The following is a 27,305-nucleotide window of genomic DNA, read 5'->3' as shown; positions in this document are numbered from 1 at the left end:
GGAGGGCATTTTGCAGGGCTCTGGCAGTGCTCCTCCTGCCCTCCTTGCACAAAGGCGGAGGTAGCGGTCCTGCTGCTGGGTTTGCCCTCCTATGGCCTCCTCCACGTCTCCTGATGTACTGGCCTGTCTCCTGTAGCGCCTCCATGCTCTGGACACTACGCTGACAGACACAGCAAACCTTCTTGCCACAGCTCGCATTGATGTGCCATCCTGGATGAGCTGCACTACCTGAGCACTTGTGTGGGTGTAGACTCCGTCTCATGCTACCACTAGAGTGAAACAACCGCCAGCATTCCAAAAGTGACCAAAACATCAGCCAGGAAGCATAGGAACTGAGAAGTGGTCTGTGGTCACCACCTGCAGAATCACTCCTTTATTGGGGGTGTCTTGCTAATTGCCTATAATTTCCACCTGTTGTCTATTCCATTTGCACAACAGCATGTGAAATTTATTGTCAATCAGTGTTGCTTCCTAAGTCAATCACAGAAGTGTGATTGACTTGGAGTTACATTGTGTTGTTTAAGTGTTCCCTTAATTTTTTTGAGCAGTGTATATTAATGGTTGATGGCAATGGGTAACTAAATCATAGATTTTTGTCTCCTTGTCCATAGACAACTTTCAAGGTAAGGACACAAACATTTTGTAATTTGGATGAACTCTCTCTTCAAAATAAGGATAGAAGAAAATCCTGCTTGCTCTTCAGGAGGGTTGGCCTCACTGAAGTTCTGGGTGTTTGAAAATGTTCTTGTTAAAACAATTTCTCAAAATCACCCAAACTTCATGAAACATCTAATGAATATGAATATTCAGGTGGCTTATGCCTACTAGTTGAAGATCCTTGCCATCACCTTACTCTACATAGACAAAATATGATGCGTTTATGAGTTGTGAGTACCCCTACCATCTCTGTCTAGCATGTGCACAATACTAAAATGTAAAAAATTACATTTGATTCATGGAGCATTTAATATCCAATGCTTATTTGTATGACTTATTCAAACTGTCAATAAATGTCTGCAAAAATACATAGCCTCATATAACTCATTTTCAAAGACACAAGTAGCCATATCAGATTTCAAATATGTGATTACAGTGGCAAAATTGTGAAGAAGTGTAATAATAAAATAAGTGTGGGGAATAACAGTAGTGTTCAGTAATTATATTTTAGCCCATTGTTAAGAAGGAGAATTGTTCCACTGATCCCACTAAATTAAGTAAATAAATAAAATCTTCTGAAGACAAGATTACATAAATGTGCCCCGAAACACTAACCAAATAATTGTTATATTTATTGTCGCCCCTCTAGAATAAAACGTATATTTTCTGGGTTCACAATCTGTTTTAAAAAATTATTTTCAGTTATAAATGAGGTCACCCTACCAAATAMTGTAGGTCTGTCTGCTGCCTTTTCGTTGTCACAGCCTAAACGCTAAACGAGGGGACTAATGCAAGTGTCGATTAAATCGACTTTAGCACATGCTGTTAAAAGGCTGCATTCTGCAATAACGACTGAAGTAACAGCAACCTAATTTTGTTGACAACATTGTACATAAAACAGGTCTACATTGCTACTCTTTTCAGAGTTGTATAAACTCAGCAGAGAACGTTCTCTCTCTCCAATGAGCTCCACTCTAATCTTGAGGGGCGTTTCTTTAAAACATTCATCCAATCCCCTTGATCCCTTACATAACTAGACCAATCACATGCTTCAATGTGCCGCTGTTCACAGTGCTGTGGCAAGACAGGACAATGATCGAGGTTCAGCTGCTGATGTTAAATTGCAGGTGCAGATGATCCAATTTCAAAACGATTTGGAGTTGAAAAGTTAATGCGCTGACTATGCAATGGACTAATTAAAAATAAAAGTAGTACTTTTCAATGAGTGAGATATAAGAGGTGTACCGTGAGAAGAGGGTCAAATGCCTGTGTCTCAAGGCCAATGCGTGAGAGTTGGCAACTCTGCAACACCTCGTACAAAGACCAATAGTGATGCAGTCAATCTCTCCTCAACTTTGAGCCAGGAGAGATTGACATGCATACTGACATTCGCCCTCTGTGTACATCTAAGTGCAATACGTGCTGCTCAGAAAGACATCAGAGATTGTAACGTTCTTTGTTTCACGGAAACGTGGCTCACTCGAGACACGCTAACGGAGTCGGTACAGCCACCTGGTTTCTTCACGCATCGCGCCGACAGAAACAAACATCTCTCTGGTAAGAAGAAGGGCGGGGGGGTATGCCTTATGATTAACGAGACGTGGTGTGATCATAACAACATACAGGAACTCAAGTCCTTTTGCTCACCTGGCCTAGAATTCCTTACAATCAAATGTCGACCGCATTATCTACCAAGAGAATTCTCTTCGATTATAATCACAGCCGTATATATCCCCGCCAAGCAGACACATCGATGGCCCTGAATGAACTTCATTGGACTCTATGTAAACTGGAAACCACATATCCTGAGGCTGCATTCATTGTAGCTGGGGATTTTAACAAGACTAATCTGAAAACAAGACTCCCTAAATTCTATCAGCATATCGATTGTGCAACCAGGGCTGGTAAAACCCTGGATCGTTGTTATTCTAACTTCTGCGACGCATATAAGGCCCTATCCCCGCCCTCCTTTCGGAAGAGCTGACCACGACTCCATTTTGTTGCTCCCAGCCTATAGACAGAGACTAAAACAGGAAGCTCCCCGTAGCACTCACCTCCGTCATCATGAAGTGCTTTGAGAGACTAGTCAAGGACCATATCACCTCCACCCTACCTGACACCCTAGACCCACTCCAATTTGGTCCACAGATGACGCAATCGCAATCACACTGTACACTGCCCTAACCCACCTGGACAAGAGGAATACCTATGTAAGAATGCTGTTCATCGACTACAGCTCAGTATTTAACACCATAGTACCCTCCAAACTCGTCATTAAGCTCGAGACCCTGGGTCTCGACCCCGCTCTGTGCAACTGGGTCCTGGACTTCCTGACGGGCCACCCCAGGTGGTGAGGGTAGGAAACAACATCTCCACCGCGCTAATCCTCAACACTGGGGCCCCACAAGRGTGCGTTCTCAGCCCTCTCCTGTACTCCCTGTTCACCCATGACTGCGTGGCCATGCACGTCTCCAACTCAATCATCAAGTTTGCAGACGACACTAGTGGGAGGCTTGATTACCAACAACGACGAGACGGCCTAAAGGGAGGAGGTGAGGGCCCTCGGAGTGTGGTGTCAGGAAAATAACCTCACACTCAACGTCAACAAAACAAAGGAGATGATCGTGGACTTCAGGGAACAGCAGCGGGTGCACCCCCCTATCCACATCGACGGGACAATAGTGGAGAAGATGGAAAGTTTTAAAGTTCCTCGGCGTACACATCACAGACAAACTGTGCACAATCGAGAGCATCCTGTCGGGATGTATCACCGCCTGGTACAGCAACTGCTCCGCCCACAACCGTAAGGCTCTCCAGAGGGTAATGAGGTCTGCACAACGCATCACCAGGGGCAAACTACCTGCCCTCCAGGACACCTACACCACCCGATGTCACAGGAAGGCCAAAAAGATCATCAAGGACAACAACCACCCGAGCCACTACATGTTCACCCCGCTATCATCCAGAAGGCGAGGTCAGTACAGGTGCATCAAAGCTGGGACCGAGAGACTGAAAAACAGCTTTTAACTCAAGGCCATCAGACTGTTAAACAGCCATCACTAACATTGAGTGGCTGCTGCCAACATACTGTCTCATCTCTAGCCACTTTAATAATAAAAAATTGGAGGTAATAAATGTATCACTAGTCACTTTAAACTATGCCACTTTATATAATGTTTACATACCCTACACTACTCATCTCAAATGTATATACTGTACTCTATACCATCTACTGCATCTTGCCTATGCCGTTCGGCCATCGCTCATCCATATATATTTTTATGTACATATTCTTATTCATTCCTTTACACTTGTGTGTATAAGGTAGTTGTTGGGAAATTGTTAGATTACTTGTTAGATATTACTGCATGGTTGGAACTAGAAGCACAAGCATTTCGCTACACTCGCATTAACATCTGCTAACCATGTGTATGTGACAAATAGAATTTGATTTGATTTGTTCTGGACCATATGCAATTTTCCAACTGGGCAGTAGTCTAGGTGTAACAAAACTAGGTCCCGTAGAACCTGACTGGTTGATTTAGAAAGAAAGCAGAGCAAAGCCTTATCATGGACAGACTTCTTTCTATTTTAGCAATTATTGTCTTGACCATGACAGCTTTCTTCTAGGGTGACACCCAGCAGTTTAGTCTCCTCAACTTGCTCAAATCGCCACATTATTCAGCATTAGATCTAGATGAGGTTTAGGGTTGAGTGAGTCTTTTGTAAAGAAAAACAATGCTTTTAGTTTCAGAGATATTTACCACCAGCCTATTACTAGTCAGCTATTCAAAACCTGACTGGAGCTCTATGGCAAGGGTGTCAGTTATTTATTTTACTGTCGTATCTGACATGTATACGTTTGAGTCGTCAGCGTACATAGACACACAGGCTTTATTTAAGATCAGTGGAAGGTCATTAGTAAAAACAGAACACAATAATGGCCCAAGCCGGCTGCCACACTCAACCAAATTTGCATTAGAGAGGCTTCCATTAAAGAAAACCCTCTGTGTTCTATTAGATAGGTAACTCTCAATCCATGATAAGGCAGAGGATATAAAACCATAACATTTCGTTTTTCCAGCATTAGGTAATGATCAATGATATCAAAAGCTGCACTGAAATATAACAAAACAGCTCCCACAATCTTCTTACTATAAATTTCTGTCAGCCAATCTACAGTCATTTGTGTCAGTGCCAAGCATGTTGAGTGCCCTTCCCTAAAAGCATGATGAAAGTCTGTTGTTAAAACCTCTCTTGGGTACGTGAGACGTTAGCGTCCCACCTCTTCAACAGCCAGTGAAACTGCTGGGCGCCAAATTCAAATACAGAAATACTCATTCTAAAAATTCAGAAAACAAAACATATTTTACATAGGTTCAAAGATGAACTTCTTGTGAATCCAACCACGGTGTCAGATTTTTWAAATGCTTTACGGCGAAAGCATACCTTACAATTATTTGAGAACACAGCCCAGCARACAAATCATTACAAACAGTAACCAGCCAAATAGAAGAGTTACACAAGTCAGAAATAGAGATAAAATGAATCCCTTACCTTTGATGATCTTCATATGGTTGCACTCAGCAGACATTCCATTTACTCAATAAATGTTCCTTTTGTTCGATAAAGTCTCTTTATATCCAAAAACCTCAGTTTTGTTTGCGCATTTTCTTCAGTAATCCACAGGCTCAAACGCAGTCAAAACAGGCAGACAAAAAAATCCAAATTGTATCCGTAAAGTTCAAAGAAACATGTCAAGCGATGTTTATATTCAATCCTCAGGTTGTTTTTAGCCTAAATAATCAATATTATTTCAACCGGACAATAACGTCGTCAATATAAAAGGTAAACAAGAAAGGCACTCTCTCGGTCGCACGCATGAAAAAGCTCTGTGACACTTTAGGGTACACTCATTCAGACTGCTCTTACTTCCTCATTTTTCAGAATACAAGCCTGAAACAATTTCTAAAGACTGTTGACATCTAGTGGAAGGCATAGGAACTGCAATTTGAGTCCTAAGTCAATGGATACTGTAATGGCATTGAATAGAAAACTACAAAACCAAAAGAAAACTACTTCCGAATGGATTTTTCTCAGGTTTTCGCCTGCCAAATCAATTCTGTTAAACTCACAGACACTATTTTAACAGTTTTGGAAACTTTAGAGTGTTTTCTATCCAAATCTACCAGTTATATGCATATCATATCTTCTGGGCCCGAGAAGCAGGCAGTTTATTTTGGGCATGCTTTTCATCCAAAATTCCGAATGCTGCCCCCTACCCTAGAGAAGTTAAAAGTGCCTTCCTCACCATCTTAAATAAGCATGCCCCATTAAAAAAATGTAGAACCAGGAAAGAAWATAACCCCTGGTTCACTCCAGACCTGAATGCCCTTGACCAGCACAAAAACATCCTGTGGCATACTGCATTAGCATCGAATAGCCCCCGCGATATGCAACTTTTCAGGGAAGTTAGGAACCAATATACAGAGGCAATTAGGAAAACAAAGGCTAGCTTTTTCAAACAGACATTTGCATCCTGTAGCACAAACTCCAAAAAGTTCTGGGACACTTTAAAGTCCATGGAGAATTAGAGCACCTCCTCCCAGCTGCCCTCCTCCTGGCTACCCCTACCCCGGTCAACAGCCCTGCACCCCCCACAGCAACTTGCCCAAGCCACCCCCACTTCTAATTCACCCAAATTCAGATAGCTGATTTTCTGAAAGAGCTGCAAAATCTGGACCCCTACAAATCAGCTGGGCTAGACAATCTGGACCCTTTCTTTCTAAAATGATCCGCCAAAATTGTTGCAACCCCTATTACTAGCCTGTTCAACCTCTCTTTCGTATCGTCTGAGATCCCCAAAGATTGGATAGCTGCCGCGGTCATCCCCCTCTTCAAGATTGAAGACCCAAACTGATACAGACCTATATCTATCCTACCCTGCCTTTCTAAGGTCTTCGAAAGCCAAATTAACAAACAGATTACCGACCATTTAGAATCCCACCGTACCTTCTCCGCTATGCAATCTGGTTTCCGAGCTGGTCATGGGTGCACCTCAGCCACGCTCAAGGTCCTAAACGATATCATAACCGCCATCGATAAGAGACAATACTGTGCAGCTGTATTCATCGACCTGGCCAAGGCTTTCAGCTCTGTCAATCAACACATTCTTATTGGCAGACTCAACAGTCTTGGTTTCTCAAATGACTGCCTCGCTTGGTTCACCAACTACTTCTCAGACAGAGTTCAGTGTGTCAAATCGGAGGGCCTATTGTCCGGACCTCTGGCAGTCTATGGGGGTGCCACAGGGTTCAATCCTCGGGCCAACTCTCTTCTCTGTATACATCAATGATGTTGCTCTTGCTGCTGGTGATTCTCTGATAGACCTCTACACAGACGACACCATTCTGTATACTTCTGGCCCTTCTTTGGACACTGTTAACTAACCTCCAGACGAGATTCAACGCCATACAACTCTCCTTCCGTGGCCTCCAACTGCTCTTAAATGCAAGTAAAACTAAATGCATGCTATTCAACCGATCGTTGCCCACACCTGCCAGCCCGCCCAGCATCACTACTCTGGACGGTTCGGACTTAGAATATGTGGACAACTACAAATACCTAGGTGTCTGGTTAGACTGTAAACTCTCCTTCCAGACTCATATTAAGCATCTCCAATCCAAAATTAAATATACAATCAGCTTCCTATTTCGCAACAAATCATCCTTCACTCATGCTGCCAAACATACCCTCGTAAAACTGACTATCCTACCGATCCTCGACTTCGGCGATGTCATTTACAAAATAGCCTCCAACACTCTACTCAGCAAATTGGATGCAGTCTATCACAGTGCCATCCGTTTTGTCACCAAAGCCCCATATACTACCCACCATTGCGACCTGTATGCTCTCGTTGGCTGCAAAAAATCTCTGAAGCTAGAGACTCATATCTCCCTCACTAGCTTTAAGCACCAGCTGTCAGAGCAGCTCATAGATCACTGCACCTGTAGCCCACCTGTAATTAGCCCATCCAACTACCTCCTCCCCATACTGTTATTTATTTTATTTATTTTGCTCCTTTGCACCCCAGTATCTCTACTTTTACACTCATCTTCTGCACATCTATCACTCCAGTGTTTAATTGCTATATTGTAACTATTTCGCCACTATGGCCTATTTATTGCCTTACCTCCGTTATCCTACCTCATTTGCACACACTGTATGTAGACTTTTTCTATTGTAATATTGACTGTATGTTTGTTTATTCCATGTGTAACTCTGTGTTGTTGTTTGTGTTGCACTGCTTTGCTTTGTCTTGGCCAGGTCGAAGTTGTAAATGAGAACTTGTTGTCAACTAGCCTACCTGGTTAAAAATATATATATATTATTTCAACTTTAAATACAATTTCCATGTTCTCTGTTGCTTATTATGACAGAAGGGACTGGAGATGGAGGACTGGAGACTAGACAGTCAGTCTCTTAAGCAGTTTGCTATGTTGATGGAGATAATCCGGGAACCTCCGCGGTTAGAGTGAATGCCTTCTCTTTTAAAGAGTGTTGGTTGCTCCCACAGCAAGTCAAAATTGTCACAAAAAGAGAAATTCCTGTCTTTGCAAAGTTTCTTCAGAAACTCGTTTCGTTTAGGGCAGCGAGGCGGCTGTAACTTCTATAGCATGGCAGGAGGCCAGAGATGATTATTCTCTTTCCTGTGGCAACAAGGGTGTTCAAGAGAATGTTGTAGTAGAGATAGAAGGGGAGTATTTTCCTGTGTGCATGGTCAGTCTGTCTGAATGGAGACAAATAGAGCTGAGAGTTTGTGTGCTGTGTCCATCCCAAACGGCAACCTATTTACTATTTAGTGCACTACATTTGACCAAAGGTGGTGCATTATTTGGGGGCCCCCGAGTGGCGCAGCGGTCTGAGGCAATGCATCTCAGTTCTAGAGGCGTCACTACAGACCCTTGTTCGAACCCGGGCTCACAACCAGCCGTGATCGGGAGTCGGCACASAATTGTCCGGGTTAGGGGCGTCACTTGCCTAGTTAAATAAAGATTAAAATAAATAAATATATAGATATATATACACTGCTCAAAAAAATTAAGGGAACACTTAAACAACACAATGTAACTCCAAGTCAATCACACTTCTGTGAAATCAAACTGTCCACTTAGGAAGCAACACTGATTGACAATAAATTTCACATGCTGTTGTGCAAATGGAATAGACAAAAGGTGGAAATTATAGGCAATTAGCAAGACACCCCCAATAAAGGAGTGATTCTGCATGTAACCACAACCACATCTCATTCCTATCTTCCTGGCGTGATTTTTGGTCACTTTGGATTGCTGCGGGTGCTCTCACTCTAGTGCACATCAGACGAGTCTCACAACCCACACAGTCTCAGGTATGCACTCATCCATGGATCACATCAATCAGGCTGTCCAAGAAGGTTTGGCTGTGTCTTCAGCTTAGGTCCAGAGACATGACGCTACCAGGAACCACGCCAGTACAATCACAGACGTGCAGAGGCCCGTTTAAGGGCAACAACCCATCAGCGTACGCTTACCTCCGCCGTTGATCAGCAGGACACTGCCAGACCCGCAAAATGACCTCCAGCACGCACGAAGTGCATTGTGTCTGCTCAAACGGTCAGAAACCAAGACTCCAGAGGTTGTGAGGCCCGACGTCCACAAGGGGGTTTTGCTTAAGCCCAAACACCGTGCAGGACGTTTGGCATTTTGCAGAGGACACCAATATTCGCAAATTCCCACTGCGCCCTGTGCTCTTCACAGATGAAACAGGTTCACACTGAGCACTGAGCACATGTGACAACGTACAGAGTCTGGAGACGCCGTGAGAACGGTTCTCTCCTGCAACATCCTCCAGCATGACCGTTTGGCGTGTGAGTCTCATTGTGGGAGTGGCATTTCTTTGTGGGACACACAGCCCTTCATGTGCTCGCCAGAGGTTAGCCTGACTGCCATTAGGTACCGAGAGTGAGATCCTCAGAGCCCTTGTGAGACCAATATGCTGACACATGCACATTTGTGCCGTGCGAGTTCATTTTGCAGGCTCTGCAGTGCTCCTCCTCTCAAAGAGCGTGCTCCTCCTGCTCTGGGTTGTTGCCCTCCTACAGCCTCCTCCACGTCTTCCTGATGTACTGCCTGTCTCCGTAGCGCCTCCATTCTCTGGACACTACGCTGACAGACACAGCAAACCTTCTTGCACAGCTCGCATGATGTGCCATCCTGGATGAGCTGCACTACCTGAGCCACCTGTGTGGGTTGTAGACTCCGTCTCATGCTACCACTAGAGTGAGAGCACCGCCAGCATTCAAAATGACCAAAACATCAGCCAGGAAGCATAGGAACTGAGAAGTGGTCTGTGGTCCCCACCTGCAGAATCACTCCTTTATTGGGGTGTCTTGCTAATTGCCTATAATTTCCACCTTTGTCTATTCCATTTGGCACACAGCATGTAAATTATTGCATCAGTTGCTCCTAAGTGGACAGTTTGATTTCACAAAGTGTATTGGACTGAGTTACATTGTGTGTTTAAGTGTTCCCTTTATTTTTTTGAGCAGTGTATATAGGGAATAGGGTGCCATTTGGTATGAGCACTTGTTTTACTTTTTCTAAATTCACTGAGCGATTTATTTTGTATTTTTTTATTTAACTAGGCAAGTCAGTTAAGAACAAATTCTTATTTACAATGACGGCCTACCAAAAGGCAAAAGGCCTCCTGCGGGGATTAAAAAAAWATATATATATARGACAGAACCCACATCATGACAAGAGAGACACCACAACACTACATAAAGAGAGACCTAAGATAACAACATAGCATGGCAGCAACACAACATGACAACAACATCGTATCAACACAACATGGTAGCAGTTCAACATGGCAGCAGCACAACATGAAAGCAGCACAGCATGGCAGCAGCACAACATGGCAGCAGCACAACATGGTGAGTGAGTGAGTGATTAGACTAACCTGATGAGAGGAACATTGTCCAGAGTACAGCACAAAGTTGGTCCACTCTGTAGATAAAGCTCCTCCTCACATGACTGGTTATACAGCCTAGACAAATAAAATGCACACACACACACACAAACACACACACAGACACACACACAGACACACAGGAGGGGGAATGTTCTGATGAGTACATGGTTTTAAAAATCATGTCAGGCCTTGTAATTGTAACACTGTGGAACAGTCTAGTGCGTAATAGCAGACTATGTTTCTCTATTGCAATAGTCCTGTTATGGAAATACAAGTCTGGAAGTGACATTACATGGAAGACTGTTTTGACAACCCCACACACACCCAGTATGGTGTAAGACTTTGGGAGTGAGTCAAAGACAGTTAAACATCATCACTAAGGACAGTATGTCGCAGCGCACACACATTGTCACACACACGTTACACACATGTGGTTTTTACATCACCCAGAAATACTCTGGTGAACCACTGCTGAGACTCCCACACCATATAAACACACACACACACAGAAGAATGCACCTCCCTCTGTGTGGTACAGTTTGAATTCTCACAAGACCAGCAACATTATACTGGTGTGTTTAACCTGAGGTAAATATTAGCATCAATGTTGTATATTATTGGTTCTCCCACCACAGAGTGAGACAATACAATGGTACTTTGAGTGTTATTCCACCTGCTCTCAATAAAGTTGTCATTCATGTTTTTCTAGCATTCCCKTTAGACATACTGTATGCTGTAGGTCAGTGTCTGCACCTACTAGCCCCAGAAACAGGTGTGGTGTCACATTATAGGGACAATGGCCGTGAGTGCTAGAGTTTCTATTTGTAGCCTAAACATTAACTAGCCTAAACAGGGTTTGCCCTGGATCAAAAAGGGGCTTAGGTGGTGGCGTGGCAGGGGGCGTATTATAAAAAACATATACTGTAGCTCCATTATCTTTTCTGCATACTTTATATCTGGTTTTAATCGTTTAAGTTTACACTGAAAGTGTTTTTCCATCCCGAAAATGTGTTTCTAAAATTAAATAAAAAGATCTATATCTGTTTTTTACATAGGCAGCCCGGGAAAAAAATGCTTAGGCGGCCCATTCAAGGATTTAAATTATAACCGGTTAAAGTTAAAACCAGTTATAACCAGTTATTAAACTGGAACTGACAGCATTTTAGCAACAGTTAACCCACTGTTCCCTGGGYGCCGGAGACGTGGCTGCCGATTAAGGCAGCCCTCCGCACCTCTCTGATTCAGAGGGGTTGGGTTAAATGCAGAACACACATTTAAGTTGAATGCAATCAGTTGTACAACTGACTAGGTATCCCCCTTTCCCCTTAACATAGCCAATCAGAGCTACAGTAGGCCATTATGCAAACAAGCCATTTGCCACAAGGGCCTGCCATCATTCACTTTGAACTTGACTGTGTGTTGCAACATCGCAAACTACTGCAAATATGTAAATACCACGGGAGTCCTCTTACATTTGGGAACTTTTACTATGACTTTTTTTGCCTATGTTTACTGACACCGGTCAWATTCAGCGGGTGTTACGCGTTCGTAAATTCACCAGTTATTCTGAGCTCTGGCACACCAAATGACACGTGCATCTGTAGCTGTGTAGCCTCCGAAAAACTATGAGGGAAAAAGTCAGCCACTCACCCACTCCTCCGATGACATGACATCCTCCTAGCTAGCTATATAACTAACGTTAGGCTCCTGTGTTTTTAGCTTGCTATATATATAGATATGCTAGCCTATTAGCCACGTTATGACTGACTTGGGATCATTGCCCCTGGTAGTTTGATTGTATTGACATTCATCAGTTTTTGTCCAAAATATTGAGTCATTGAAACTGATTTACAACCTGATAGCAACCTTTTTTGGACTACCAAGAAATGTATTGGTGAATTATATTAATCATGCATTGAACTGCATCCATCAATTCTGCCAACAATTCCTTACTGTATGTCATGGAATGTTGAGTCAAATATAACCCATTTTTAAAACCTCTTATAATGTTGGTTTTATACCATAATTCTATTTTTGACTGGTATTATGATTGTCTGTCTGTTTCATATCTGCAAAGTAGTTCAAAGGCTGTCAGTTACACTTTAACACGAATGAGATATGATTTAGCTACGTACCAGTTATCCACAGGGCAGACATGCTGGTTGTACAAGGCCATAGCGTACCTGTGACGAAGAAAAGAGTTAGCCTATACATCAGATAGACAACATKGATCAGGTAAAGGGCAATGGTTAGGGTTAAACACATCAGGCAGGATGCAACACACCTGACTCAACTCATCAACTAACCATGGTCTTAAATCTGGACCACACAACTGGAACTTGAACATTTGATTACTTGAAGCATTACACTTATTAATGCCCAGTCATTCATATTAAAATATGCAACGTACTATTGTAGGGGTGTAATCGCACATGTGCGTACGGGTATCTCGGTTCGGTCCACACTGTGAACCTGAATGAATACATAAAAAATACAAAACAAAAACACTAGGCCTTTAGGCTATGCTGCATTGTAGGCCTATACCTCGAGTAAATCTGAGCTGAAAACAACTTTTCAGGCTGTTCAGTTAACTTCTCTAGGATAGGGGGCAGCATTTTCACATTTGGAAATGTCCCAGATGCTAATATATGCATATTAATGGTCTGTGATTGTTAGCTGGGGTGCTATCCTCAGATAATAGCATTGTTTTCTTTTGCCGTAAAGCATTTTTTAAATCTGACATGTTGGCTGGATTCACAACAAGTGTAGCTTTAATTTGGTGTATTGAATGTGTGATTTCATGAAAGTTTAATTTTTATAGTAATTTATTTGAATTTGGCGCTCTGCATTTTCACTGGATGTTGGCCAGGTGGAACGCTACCGTCCCACATATCCCAGAGAGATTTTAAAACAACTAGAGCCTATGTGCACGTTGCAATCAAAATTAAAATCTTAATTGGCGCATTTCAAACTGTCCTTTGTGAGGCGCAGCCGGGAACTAGTTCTGCGAGTGGTGGGGTCGATCAACCAGAAGTGGAGGATCTTCCATCATTGTTTAAATATCCAGTTTGGGAATGTTTTGGCTTCCCAGTAGATTACAACGGCGACGGACAGAGAGTTGTGGATAAAACGTTAACAGTATTTCGCCACACTCAACGAGAAAAGCCTATGCAATTGCTAACGCCTCAAATATGTTGACACATTTAYGTGGACATCACCCCAGTATACCGGAGCAAGACCGAAACGCAAAGAAACAACATCATCGCCCCGCTGCATTCAAGCAGCCCTTGGCAGCTGATTCTGACCGGGCCAAAGAAATTACAAGAGCGATAGGTAGRCTGTGTTCATATTTTTTTTTTTTACAGTCTTTGGTTTATAGATGGATAAGCGCCCATTCTCGGTGGTTGAGAATAGGGGGTTTCAGCACCATTAGGAACTTCACTCTTGCACCCATTCAGCAAACACAGGTAGCACCCATTACACTTCAATCATTCCCAAGGTGAATGGCTATGCCTGCTACGCTATGAAACCACACACTATTGCAGAGACTTACCAGTCTCAATTGATATGGTGAAAACTATGTGTGGGGAGGCAGAGGTACAGAAACTCACAGCAATACCTTTGTCAGATAACATTGTTAAACAAATAATTCATACTATTGCTAGCAATCAAGAGGAAATTGGGAAGAAAAAAAAAAAATCCCCAGATTATGCTCGCCAAATTGACGTTAGCTGTGAGTGCGGAGATGCCCATGCATTGACTTTTGTTCGCTGTATATGTCAGGGGATGATATTCACGATGACGTATTGTTCTGTCTCACGATTCCCAAGCATGAAATGGCACAGGGGATGTTCAGTGTGCTGTGTGGCTATATTGACGAAAAACAGATTCCATCTATAGCAGGACGGCGGGCAGGCCTCTGCACTCTAGTTATGAATGTGTCTCCCTCTGCCATACAGATGCATTCATTGTATGATACAACGAGAGCAACTAGCAGCAAAAGAGCTGAGCGCAGAACTCTGAGATATACTGCAGCAGGTAACTTCCATTGTAACGCTTTGAACACACCAACAGTGTTTCGCGCAAAATAGTATGCAACAAAAGTTCCACATTCACAATTTCTGTCAAGCCGTCTACGGATACTGTTCGATAAATCCAACATATGCACCACACCAAACGCATTGCAACTGCCTCTGAAACGCAATGCTGCAAGGCAAACGCAGTCTTTCATTGGAAATTTATGTAATTCTGGTATACCAAAATGCACTACCCTGTCGGTGTGTTCGAAGCGTAAACTACATCGAAACACATCAACTGYGCGCAAGCCTGTTCGCAAAACTATGTGGAGATATGGGATCAGCGCAAGACAGTCATCTATTTCATACCGAGGCTTGGTGGTTTCGAGAGGGGAGTGTTGGAAAGCTTTTTCGCATTGAAAGAGGAACTGTTGTCATTTACAACGGATGTTAACCTTTTGTCAATAGGGGGAGCTGTTAGCACTATTTCTTTTTTTACATTTCCAAATTAAACTGCCTCGTACTCAATTCTTGCTCGTACAATATGCATATTATTATTACTATTGGATAGAAAACAATCTCTAGTTTCTAAAACCGTTTGAATTATGTCTGTGGGTGAACCAGAACTCTTTCTACAGCGAAAATCATGACAGGACATGCGAAGGCCATAAAAATAGTCTCTGTTCTCAGATCAGTTTAAAGCTCTGTGTGTGCCCTATGGATCGAAATGAACTGCACCCGCCTTCCCCTGGATGTCAGTAACCAATGAGAAGTGAATGGAGTCTCTACGTATTCTCAGAGTTTATAAATGGCAAAAGGAGTGACATGTCCGTTCTTTTGGACGCTCGCCAAGGCGCAAGAGAGGACATCAGAATGGCATGTTGAAAAGCTCTTGTTATCGGCCTAAGATATATCCGTCTGTGATTTAATTCGATATAGGTGTTAGAACATCATAACGAAGTTATTTGAAACCGATTTATATCAGTTTATGCGAGTATATTGCTATTTTCTGAATTTTCGTAGTATTGCGTTTGAGGATTTGGACATGTGTGTGCACGTAGCTGTTGTTAGCTGCTAGTTCCGAAGTTTGAAGAGGACGTTTTACAACAAAGCAACGATTCTTTTGGACAAAGGACACCTTGCCCAAGATACTGATGGAAGCTCGTCCAAAAGTAAGAGCTATTTATGTGATTTATTCCGTATTTATGTGGAAAAATGTAAACGCATTTGTCGGCCATTGTTGCGGCACTAGTCTGGCTGTAACGCACACTGTATGTCTAGTAACGTTAATTTTAAAAAATCTAACTCAGCGGTTGCATTAATAACTAATGCATCTTTCATTAGCTGTCCAACCTGTATTTTTTTAGTCAATCTAATCGATAAATAATCGTAAACTTAGGTGCCTTTCCAAGATGGCGCCGGCCAGAATGCATGCCATGTTTGACAGATTACATTGCTAACCACGATTTGTGATGCTAAATATGCACATTTTCGAACAAACTCTATATGCATTGTGTAATATGATGTTACATCTGAAGAATTCTGAGAAGGTTAGTGAAAAATTAATATATTTTGGTGGTGATAACGTTATCGCTCTTTTGCCTTGAATCAATGCTGGGGTGATTTTAGCTCATGTTATGCTAATATAACGATATATTGTGTTTTCGCTGTAAAACACTTAGAAAATCTGAAATATTGTCTGGATTCACAAGATCTGTGTCTTTCAATTGCTGTATGCTGTGTATTTTTAAGAAATGTTTTATGATGAGTAATTAGGAATACACGTTGCTCTCTGTAGTTATTCTAGTCGCTTTGGTGAGTTTGTGATAGTGGCTGCAATGGTAAACTATGATTTATACCTGAAAAATGCAAATTTTTCTAAAGAAACATATGCTATACCATAAATATGTTATCAGACTGTCATCTTATGAAGTTGTTTCTTGGTTAGTGCTATATATATCTTATTTAGTCGAATTAGTGATAGCTACTGATGGAGTAAAAAAACTGGTGGAGTAAAAAAAAGTGGTGTCTTTTGCTAACGTGGTTAGCTAATAGATTTACATATTTGTCTTCCTGTAAAACATTTTATAAAAATCAGAAATGATAGTGCTGGATTACACAAGAGTGTGGATCTTTCATCTGGTGTCTCTTGGACATTGTGATTTAATGATATTTAGATGCTAGTATTTACTTGTGACGCTATGCTAGGCTATGCTAGTCAGCTTTTTTACTGTGGGGGTGCTCCCGGATCCGGGATGAGTACCAAGTAAAAGTTTTTAAAAAAAGACTTGGTTGACTTTTTTTGTAATGAAAGAAAATGTGTCTCCTTGCCTATGTAACAGACATATTTGGGAAACTGAACAAACTGAACGCAAGCATGCAGGGGAAATACAAAAACATTCTATAGATGAGTGACCAAAACAGTGGATTCAGAGGAAGTAATTCTTATTGGAGAGTCTTTCAAAAGCGAACCATGCCCCCTTCCCTCGGCTGTGAATGTTACTAACAGAAAACAGCATCAATAAGAGTCCCACAGGAGTGATGACTGCTTACCTCAAACACTTGGAAAAGCACTTTGGGACCTACTTCCCAATCCATTTGACTGTGATCCTGGATTGACATGCCGGTAAGTGAAATTAAACAGCTGTTCGAGCTGTCATGTGACCGAATGTATTCACGGTTCACTACGGTGGAGTTTTGATTCCTGACTCGAAGGRAATATCCTGCTGTCTCCCTCTGAGCATTAATGCCGCGTTCAAAACAACTACCAACACAGAACTGGGAAATCTCCGACTTCCGACTTAGTGCGTTCAAGACAACTGGGAAATCAGAAAAAATTTGCTCCGACTGGGATTAAAAACAAATATCGATCCAGGTTGGATGTGACAGCAGAGATGAGGTGCGCACTGTCGACCACGCCCCTGACTTTGAGAAGTTCCGACAAGACATGCATTAATCACACCCATCTCATTAGTGGTGGTGAGATAAAATACATAATGTCAGACTCATTTGTAATTGACTGTCATAGCCCCTCAATAAAGTATGTGATGGTGAATTGAGAAGACACTCAGAAAGAATGTTTTTGCTCCGTTCATCTTTACCTCGATCCTGACTAGTCTCCCAGTCCTTTCCATTGAAAAACATCCCCACTGCATGATGCTGCCACCACCATGCTTCACAGTAGGGATGGTGCCATGTTTCCTCCAGACTTAACACTTGGCATTCAGGTCAAAGATTTCAATCTTGGTTTCATCGGATCAGAGAATCTTGTTTCTCATGGTCAGAGTCCTTTAGGTGCCTTTTGGCAAACTCCAAGCGGGCCGTCATGTGCCTTTTAATTGAAGAGTGGCTTCCGTCTGGTCACTCTACCATAAAGGCCTGATTGGTGGAGTGCTGCAGAGATGGTTGTCCTTCTGGAAGGTTCTCCCATCTCCACAGAGGAACTCTGGAGCTCTGTCAGAGTGACCATCAGGTTCTTGGTCACCTCCTCAACCAAGGCCCTTCTATCACGATTGCTCAGTTTGGCCGGGCGGCCAGCACTAGGAAGAGTCTTGGTGGCGATGGAGGCCACTGTGTTCTTGGGGACATTCAATGCTGCAGACATTTTTTTGGTACCCTTCCCCAGATCTGTGCCTCGACATAATCCTGTCTTGGAGCTCTACGGACAATTCCTTCGACCTCATGGCTTGGTTTTTGCTCTGACATGCACTGTCAACTGTGGGAAAGGTGTGTGCCTTTTAAAATCATGTCCAATCAATTGAATTTACCACAGGGGGACTCCAATCAAGTTGTAGAAACATCTCAGGGTTGATCAATGGAAACAGGATGCACCTGAGCTCAATTTCAAGTCTCATAGCTAAGGGTCTGAATACTTATGTAAATAAGGTATTTCTGTTCATTCTTTTTTTTATAAATTTGCAAACATGAGAAAAAAAAAATGTTTCTTTGTCATTACGGGGTATTGTGTGTAGATTGATGAGGACACATTTTTAAATCAATTTTAGAATATGGCTGTAACATAACAAAATGTAGAAAAAGGGGTCTGAATACTTTCCGAATRCACTGTATATGACACTGTTATAGGTCTATCTCCCCTTACAGCCATTTTCAGAGTACTGCCCATAAGCAACACCCTGTCAAGAATTCAGTCAGACATTGTTGCTTATACAACTCTTTTAGCTAGACGGCTAATACTCCAAAACTGGAAGATGGTAGTTCCCCCATATTATAAATATTGGGTGGGAGATGTATTGTGGTCTCTGAAATGAGAAAAACATTTATTCTATACACGTGGGAACTCCAAGCTGTTTTATGATGCTTGGGCTCCATTCTGGTCTTACTTTGAACAGTCCACCCTCTGATGGCATTCCTATTAAAACAACATCCATCTGTATTTGACACCGCTGTGATTTACTGGTTGGAGGAGCATCTATTTGTAGTGTTTATTTCGGAGGTCATTGAGATTGGTGATGTGCCCATCGATATCTATTGAATGTTACTTGTGGATGCCTTATTCCTATTGTCAGAGTGTCACRTCCTGACCATAGAGAGCTTTTTATTCTCTATGTTGGTTAGGTCGGGGTGTGACTAGGGTGGGTTATCTAGGTTATTATATATCTATGTTGGCCTGGTATGGTTCCCAATCAGAGGCAGCTGTTTATCGTTGTCTCTGATTGGGGATCATATTTAGGCAGCCATTTCCCCATGTGCTTTGTGGGATCTTGTCTATGTCTAGTTGCCTGCAAGCACTACATTTGCTTGACGTTTCGTTTTACGCTTTATTGTTTTCTGTGTGTTTCACTTCCAAATAAAGAGGATGGAACCATACCACGCTGCATTTTGGTCCGATTCATATTACAACGATCGTGACACAGAGCCTTAAATGTGAGCTTATTTTRCTCTGTTTGTAAACACTGTAATTGATCCGGTGGATGGTCAGTCTGTGGCCATGACTGTCTGTGAATGTGTGAGTGGTTGCATTTCTCCACCCCTATCCCTCGGCTGTTAACAGGAACAATGGTGAGGTGACTGCTCTGCTCCTGTATTGACTACAGATTGCCCTTTAACCTCAGTACCCTTCTGCCCAGTGTGTTTAACTTGTCTAAAGTACGGTATCTTTATATATTTTTTTTATAATTGAGCAGATCATATTTATATTGTGTTGTCTTATTATGTGTGTAAAACTGAATAAACAGAGTTTAAAGATCCACATACCGGTGTGGACATTTACAATACCGTCTATAAAGATTAGTTTATTGTTTATATAATGCTAAATAAATGAAAGGTTCTACAACTTGGACTACTTCACTCAGGGCTCCAGACTAACATTTTCCCCTGATGGTACTGGTGCCACTAACTTGTTCAGTTGATGGCATCTGCCCATGATTTGGTCCCACCCCCGCCAAAAAAAACAAAAATGTGGCTCACGGATTAGAAAACAATTGTYATCTTATAAAGTCATCCACAGTGCATTATTTAGAGGTACAACAGATGGTATATAAAAAATGTATTGTTTCATCTAACATGTCCATGAAGAAATGATTGATTCAAGATATTTTGCTGAGCAACATAATCCAGTGCTTGTCATACATTTTGGGTTGACAATTAGGCTCTTGTTCTTTACTTTACTGTTAACCCTCCTGTTGTGTTCGTTTCATGTTAATTAATGCTGTGTTCCCGGTCTAAAATGACCGCGCCATTATAGCTGATTATAAATGTATAATAATACATATAAAATCACCGAATGTCGTGTTAGATCTTTTTAGCAACTTAAGTTCTTGTGAACATTAAACGTTTTGCACTTCTATTTGCTATTTATGGCCTGTAGGCCTCATTGACCTGAGATCATACAACTCGTTTTTGAGGGAAAAACGCATAATGTATGGATTATTTTGAATATAACAAATACTCAGATGAAACATATAGTGCTATTTATCACAGACTGCTTTGTGTCAAAGTTTAACAAGGACTCTCTCCTCCTCACCAGTGTCATGATCAAAGATATGATCAAGATCCTCACATACAGTATATCGTTTGGTCATTGTGCTGCCACAGAATGAATTGTGAGCAAAGCCTCAAAAAAGCTTTATATACCAGAGCTGCAAGAAAAGTTCTATATATTATTGAAACAATGTTGCGATTGTTTGTGAGAATGCCAACAGGTGTGGTTCCGTGGGGGAAAGATTCTATTGGGGAAAGGTTCCCGTGGGGGTTGCCACGGAAGCCAAGAAGGGGAGTGAAGTGTGTGTGTGTGTGTGTGTGTGTGTGTGTGTGTGTGTGTGTGTGTGTGTGTGTGTGTGTGTGTGTGTGTGTGTGTGTGTGTGTGTGTGTGTGTGTGTGTGTGCTCAAACACACATGCATGTGGGGCAGAGAGGGAGTGTGTCCATCTGATGAATGGGCATGTGCCTGAACTCAATTTTATACACTAATTGTAGTCTCACCCATTCATTTCTAATGACTGGTCATTTTTGACCGGGAACACCACAGGTGTACAAAACTTAAATAAAACACCAAAAATGTAATGAAAATCATCAAAATGTATTTTGTGTGTTCAGATGCCCTGTGTGGACAAAGTCATGGAACCTTATGACAATCAGATTTAATGAACTACATTTTTTAGAGAGAAAACTTCGGTYCAATTCGACCAGAACACAGCAGGAGGGTTAAAACAGGGAACAACATTGTATTTTGTTCAATAGAGATGAATTTGTCTACATCTTTATGTGCACAAATATCATATCAATGCCAAGCGTCGTTTGGAGTGATGTAAAGCTCGCCGCCATTGAAGCAGTGGAAACGCATTCTCTGGAATGATGAATCACGCTTYACCATCTGGCAGTCTGACGGATGAATCTGTGTTTGGCAGGTGACAGGAGAACGCTACCTGCCCCAATGCATAGTGCCAACTGTAAAATTTGGTGGAGGAGGAATAATGGTCTGGGGCTGTTTTTCATGGTTCGGCCTAGGCCCCTTAGTTCCAGTGAAGGGGGAATCTTAACGCTACAGAATACAATGACATTCTAGACGATTCTGTGCTTCCAACTTTGCGGCAACAGTTTGGGGAAGGCCCTTTCCTGTTTCAGTATGACAATGCCCCTATGCACAAAGCGAAGTCCATAAAATAAATGTTTTGTCGAGATTGGTKTGGAAGAACTTGACTGGCCTGCACAAAGCTCTGACAACCTCATCGAACACCTTTGGGATGAATTGGAACGCAGACTGCGAGCCAGACCTCACTAATGCTCTTGTGGCTGAATGGAAGCAAGTCCCCATAGCAATGTTCCATCATCTAGTGCAGGTATTCCCAAACTGGGGTACACGCAATTCGGTCAGTGKTACGCCAAATAAAAATGTAATTCACATTTTTCTTTAAATATATGTATATTATTATTATTATTATTCACATTTTCAAACAGTCCATTTATGTTTTCCAACAGAGCTATACATTTCTGTGATGTTTTTTTCTCGCCTGAGTAGTCGCGTTTTACTGCCAAAAATAAAATTAAACCATCTAGTGTTCAGCGAAATAACAACACAATGTCAAATACAGGTAGCCTWGTCAAATAATTAACATCCAATCACATTAACCGTTACTCTCTCGCGGGAATTCCACTAACGGTCAGTTTGTAGCCAAACGTAGYTGCTGCTCATTCCAATTGCCCGAAAATAGATAAATGGTTTAAAAAAGTAAGACCTGCATCCATAGAGACACATACCAGCTCTACTGGTAGCACTGCTACTACCAGCAGTACTACACCTGCACCTGTCAACAACACAAGTTGTTCTGCTTCCACGAGCACATCCAATGCTAGCATCAGTAATTCTACATTTGTTGTGAGCCCAGCTAGCATGGACACTGACAGTTGTGAATCTGATGCAGCCGAAGAGCTACTGCCCCCTTCCCCGGGAAAGCACTGAACAACAGACAGGGACGTTGGACCATCAAAGAGGCGCAAATATGATAACTACATTGATTTGGGGTTCACTTATATAGGGAGTAGTGCCTTTCCTCAGCTACAGTGTGTTATATGTGCAAAAGTACTACCTCACAACTCGATTAAACCTTCACCCTTGCGCAGACATTTAGAAACAAAACATGCCAATTTGAAAAATGAGCCACGGGAGTTTTTTGAGCGAGAATTAAGATGACTTTCGAGTAGTAAGACATGTATAAAAGCAACAGATACCATTAATAAGAAGGGGCTAGAAGCATCTTATATGGTGAGCTACCGAGTGGTTAGGACAGGCAAGCCCCATACTATTGTGGAGGACTTAATTCTTCCTGCTGCTGTGGATATGGCTGGGACAATGCTGGGGGAAAAGGTTAGTTAGTGGAACAGACTAAAATGACATTTTCTTTAACTGCAAATCAGTTCAGTATATGCATTACCTGCCTTGTTGCTCTTGTTTTGATTTATTTTATGTTAATTTTTTGGTTGGTTAGGACAGGCAATATCCACAGCAGCAGCTTCCTGCTGCTGTGGATATGGCTGGGACAATAAAAGGCCAAAAAAACTATACAGACAATGACTTCATCAARCAACACTGTTTCACGATGCATCAGTGACATTGCAGATGTTTTGAAACAATTACTGCTTCGCATACAAGCCAGTGAATTCTATGCGTTACAGCTGGATGAGTCAACAGACGTGGCGGGCCTGGCACAGCTTCTGGTATATGTCCGTTACGTTTATGTGGGGTCAATTAAGGAAGACATCCTCTTCTGCAAACCACTGGAAACCAGGACAACAGGAGAGGATATTTTTAAAGTACGGACAGCTTTGTGACATCAAATGGACTTTGGTGGTCAAGATGTGTTGGTATCTGTGGTGATGGCGCAAAAGCCATGACAGGGAGACATAGTGGAGTGGTAACGCACGTGCAAGCAGTTGCTCCCGATGCCACTTGTATACACTGCAGCATCCACWGAGAGGCTCTTGCTGCCARRWGAATGCCTGACAGCTTGAAAGACGTTTTGGACACTACAGTGAAAATGGTTAACTTCGTTAAAGCAAAGCCCCTGAACTCTCGTGTATTTTCTGCACTATGCAATGATATGGGCAGCGACCATGTAACGCTTTTACAACATACAGAAGTGCACCGGTTATCAAGGGGCAAAGTATTGACACGTTTTTTTTTAAATTGAGAGACGAGCTTAAAGTTTTCTTTACTGACCATGATTTTCACTTGTCTGACCGCTTGCATGATTACGARTTTCTCACACGACTGGCCTATCTGGGTGATGTTTTTTCTCGCCTGAATGATCTGAATCTAGGATTACAGGGACTCTCCGCAACTATATTCAATGTGCGGGACAAATGAGGCTATGATCAAGAAGTTTGAGCTCTTCTCTGTCTGCATTAACAAGGACAACACACAGGTATTTTCATCATTGTATGATGTTTTGTATGTAAATATACTCAAGCTTACAGACAATGTCAAATGTGATATAGCGAAGCACCTGAGTGAGCTCAATTACGCAGGTACTTTCTCAAAACGGATGACACAAACAACTGGATTCGTTATCCCTTTTCATGCCCTGCCTCCAGTCCACTTACCGATATCTGAACAAGAGAGCCTCATCGAAATTGCAACAAGCGGTTCTGTGAAAATATAATTTAATCAGAAGCCACTGCCACATTTCTGGATTGGGCTGCACTCAGAGTATCCTGCCTTGGCAAATCGCGCTGTTAAGACACTGATGCCCTTTGCAACAACGTACCTATGTGAGAGTGGATTCTTGGCCCTCACTAGCTGGAAACTAAATACAGGCACAGACTGTGTGTGGAAAAAGACAGAGACTCTCTCCAATACAACCCAACATTGCAGAGTTATGTGCATCCTTTCAAGCACACCCTTCTCATTAACCTGTGGTGAGTTATTCCCCATTTTTGATTATCAAATAAGGTTTTATATGTAAGATGGCTAAATAAAGAGCAAAATTATTGATTATTATTATATTATTATTTGTGCCCTGGTCCTATAAKAGCTATTTGTCACTTCCCCCGAGCCAGGTTGTGACAAAAACTGACACTCATTCTTATGTTTAATAAATGTATTGTATAGTGTGTGTGTGTGTGTGTCAGGCTTACAATGATGGCAAAAAACAACATTTGAAAGTGTGCTGACCCTGTTGCTAGAGGGGGTACGCAGCTGGAGGTTGAATGTTTGAAGGGGTACGGGACTATAAAAAGTTTGGGAGCTACTGATCTAGTGGAAAGCCTTCCCAAAATAGTGGAGGCTGTTATAGCAGCAAAGGGAGGACCAACTTCATATTAATGCCCATGATTTTGGAATGAGATCTTCGACGAGCAGGTGTCCACATGTAGTAGTCATGTAGATTAAAAGGGGCATATAAGCAGAAAATGAAAGCTCTTACAATATTCRATAATGACATTTCTCTAAAAACAGGCTATAGGCTACATGTGCACCACCAAGTCAGAACAGTCGGCTAAATTCTGAGGGGGGTGAGGGACCAAATTCTTAGAGTGAGGCCCATGGGCTACTAACAGCTTACTACACAACATACTGTACACTTAGTAATAATTTCTTAGCTACAGTATACATATCCTAGAACTTGAAAAAAACAAGGTCGAATCATGACATCATTGACCTTCAGGTCGGAATGTCATAGCTCTAGAAATCGGCCCGAGTTCACGACTTGGAATTCCGAGTTGGATGACCGTTCAAAACATATTTTCACAGTCCGAGCTTGTTTTTTTCCAAGTTCCCAGTTGTCTTGAACGCAGAAGAAGTCATGCTGGATTGACTGTATTCAACCTCTTCTGTCCCTTGGTGTTGCGTGTGAATGTTCATCTTTTTAAGTTTGGAAAAGATACCCTCTCAGACAGATGTTTTTAATTCTTAAACCCAGACTTGGACCACACACCCTTTCCACCGAATAGCAGGCAGGGGAAGCAAAATAATGATTGCTTTGCAACGCTTGCAGTTAGCCACTCATTCCTTCCAAACCACTCATTTTTGAATTTGCGATTTGTTATGTAATGTTTATGTCCAATGGCTGATGAGCACCGATACATTTTATCTATAATTTCTCTTCATAAATCAAATCAAATTTTATTGATCACATACACATGGTTAGCGGATGTTATTGCGAGTGTAGCGAAATGCTTGTGCTTCTAGTTCTGACAGTGCAGTAATATCTAACCGTAATCAAACAATTCCACAACACCTACCTGTCACACTTTCATTACGCATACCTGTCCCCTATTCCCACTGATTAGTACTTGTATGAGTGTGCCCTTTGGTATCCATTGGGTTGTCGACTAATGGTCCCATGTGAGTACCTGTGCTGTGTGTTTTGGGCTTTCGTGCCCTTGTGGATTGCGCAGATGATTACGGGTCTCGTCCCGTGTGACAATCATTGTGGCTAGTGTTATTTATTCGAGGTACTCCTCACTCTTGTCTGGGTTTCAACCCTGTGTTTTTGTTACGTGTTTGTTTGGTCTTTATACCGTGCCTTTACGCGGCACGCCGTAATTTGGGGCTTAATTTWWWWWWAAACTATTACGCATTCCTGCGCCTGCCTGCCAAATCTCTTCATTCCAACGTGACACTACCTAATGCACACATCTAAGTAAAGGGATGGAATAAGAATATATACATATAAATATATGGATGAGGCCTCCTGGGTGGCGCAGTGGTCTAAGGCACTGCATTGCAGTGCTAGCTGTGCCACCAGAGATTCTGGGTTCGAGCCCATGCTGTGCCGCAGCCGGCTGAGACCGGGAGGCTCATGGGGCGACGCACATTGGCCCAGCGTCGTCCGGGTTAGGGAGGGTTTGGCCGGCAGGGATATCCTTGTCTCATCGCGGACTAGCGACTCCTGTGGCAGGCCTGGCGCAGTGCACCCTGACCAGGTCGCTAGGTGTATGGTGTTTCCTCCGACACATTGGCGCGGCTGGCTTCCAGGTTGGATGTGGCTTGGTGCAAATTTGCAAAATGCAAATTAATTACTTAAAAATCATACAATGTGATTTTCTGTATTTTTGTTTTAGATTCCGTCTCTCGCAGTTAAAGTGTACATATGATAAAAATTACAGACCTCTACATGCTTTGTAAGTAGGAAAACCTGCAAAATCGGCAGTGTATCAAATACTTGTTCTCCCCACTCTATATATATACACACACACCTGTTCTGAAAGGCCCCAGAGTCTGCAACACCACTAAGCAAGGGGCACCACCAAGCAGGCGGCACCATGAAGACCAAGGAGCTCTCCAAACAGGTCAGGGACAAAGTTGTGGAGAAGTACAGATCAGGGTTGGGTTATAAAAAAATATCCGAAACTTTGAACATCCCCGGAGCACCATTAAATCCATTATTAAAAAATTGAAAGAATATGGCACCACAACAAATCTGCCAAGAGAGGGCCGCCCACCAAAACTCATGGACCAGGCAAGGAGGGCATTAATCAGAGAGGCAACAAAGAGACCAAAGATAACTCTGAAGGAGCTGCTAAGCTCCACAGCAGAGATTGGAGTATCTGTCCATAGGACCACTTTAAGCCGTACACTCCACAGAGCTGGGCTTTACGGAAGAGTGGCCAGAAAAAAGCCATTGCTTAAAGAAAAAAATAAGCAAATACATTTCGTGTTTGCCAA

General features: G+C 42.3%; 1 protein-coding gene across 1 annotated transcript in view; it reads right to left on the bottom strand.

The window, feature by feature from the left end:
* LOC111978658 (transmembrane protein 150A) overlaps positions 1-27,305 on the bottom strand; it is a 101,457-nt gene that overhangs the window by 64,161 nt on the left and 9,991 nt on the right. The window contains exons 3-4 of the mRNA XM_024008848.2: positions 12,804-12,851; positions 10,657-10,743 (exon numbers count right to left, since the gene is read on the bottom strand). Coding sequence (XP_023864616.1) covers positions 10,657-10,743; positions 12,804-12,851 — 135 coding nt within the window. The remainder of the gene's footprint in view (positions 1-10,656; positions 10,744-12,803; positions 12,852-27,305) is intronic.

Source organism: Salvelinus sp. IW2-2015, linkage group LG18 (genome assembly GCF_002910315.2).
Source record: "Salvelinus sp. IW2-2015 linkage group LG18, ASM291031v2, whole genome shotgun sequence".
Taxonomy (NCBI): Eukaryota; Metazoa; Chordata; class Actinopteri; order Salmoniformes; family Salmonidae; genus Salvelinus; species Salvelinus sp. IW2-2015.
This window is presented reverse-complemented; position numbering and strand designations above follow the sequence as displayed.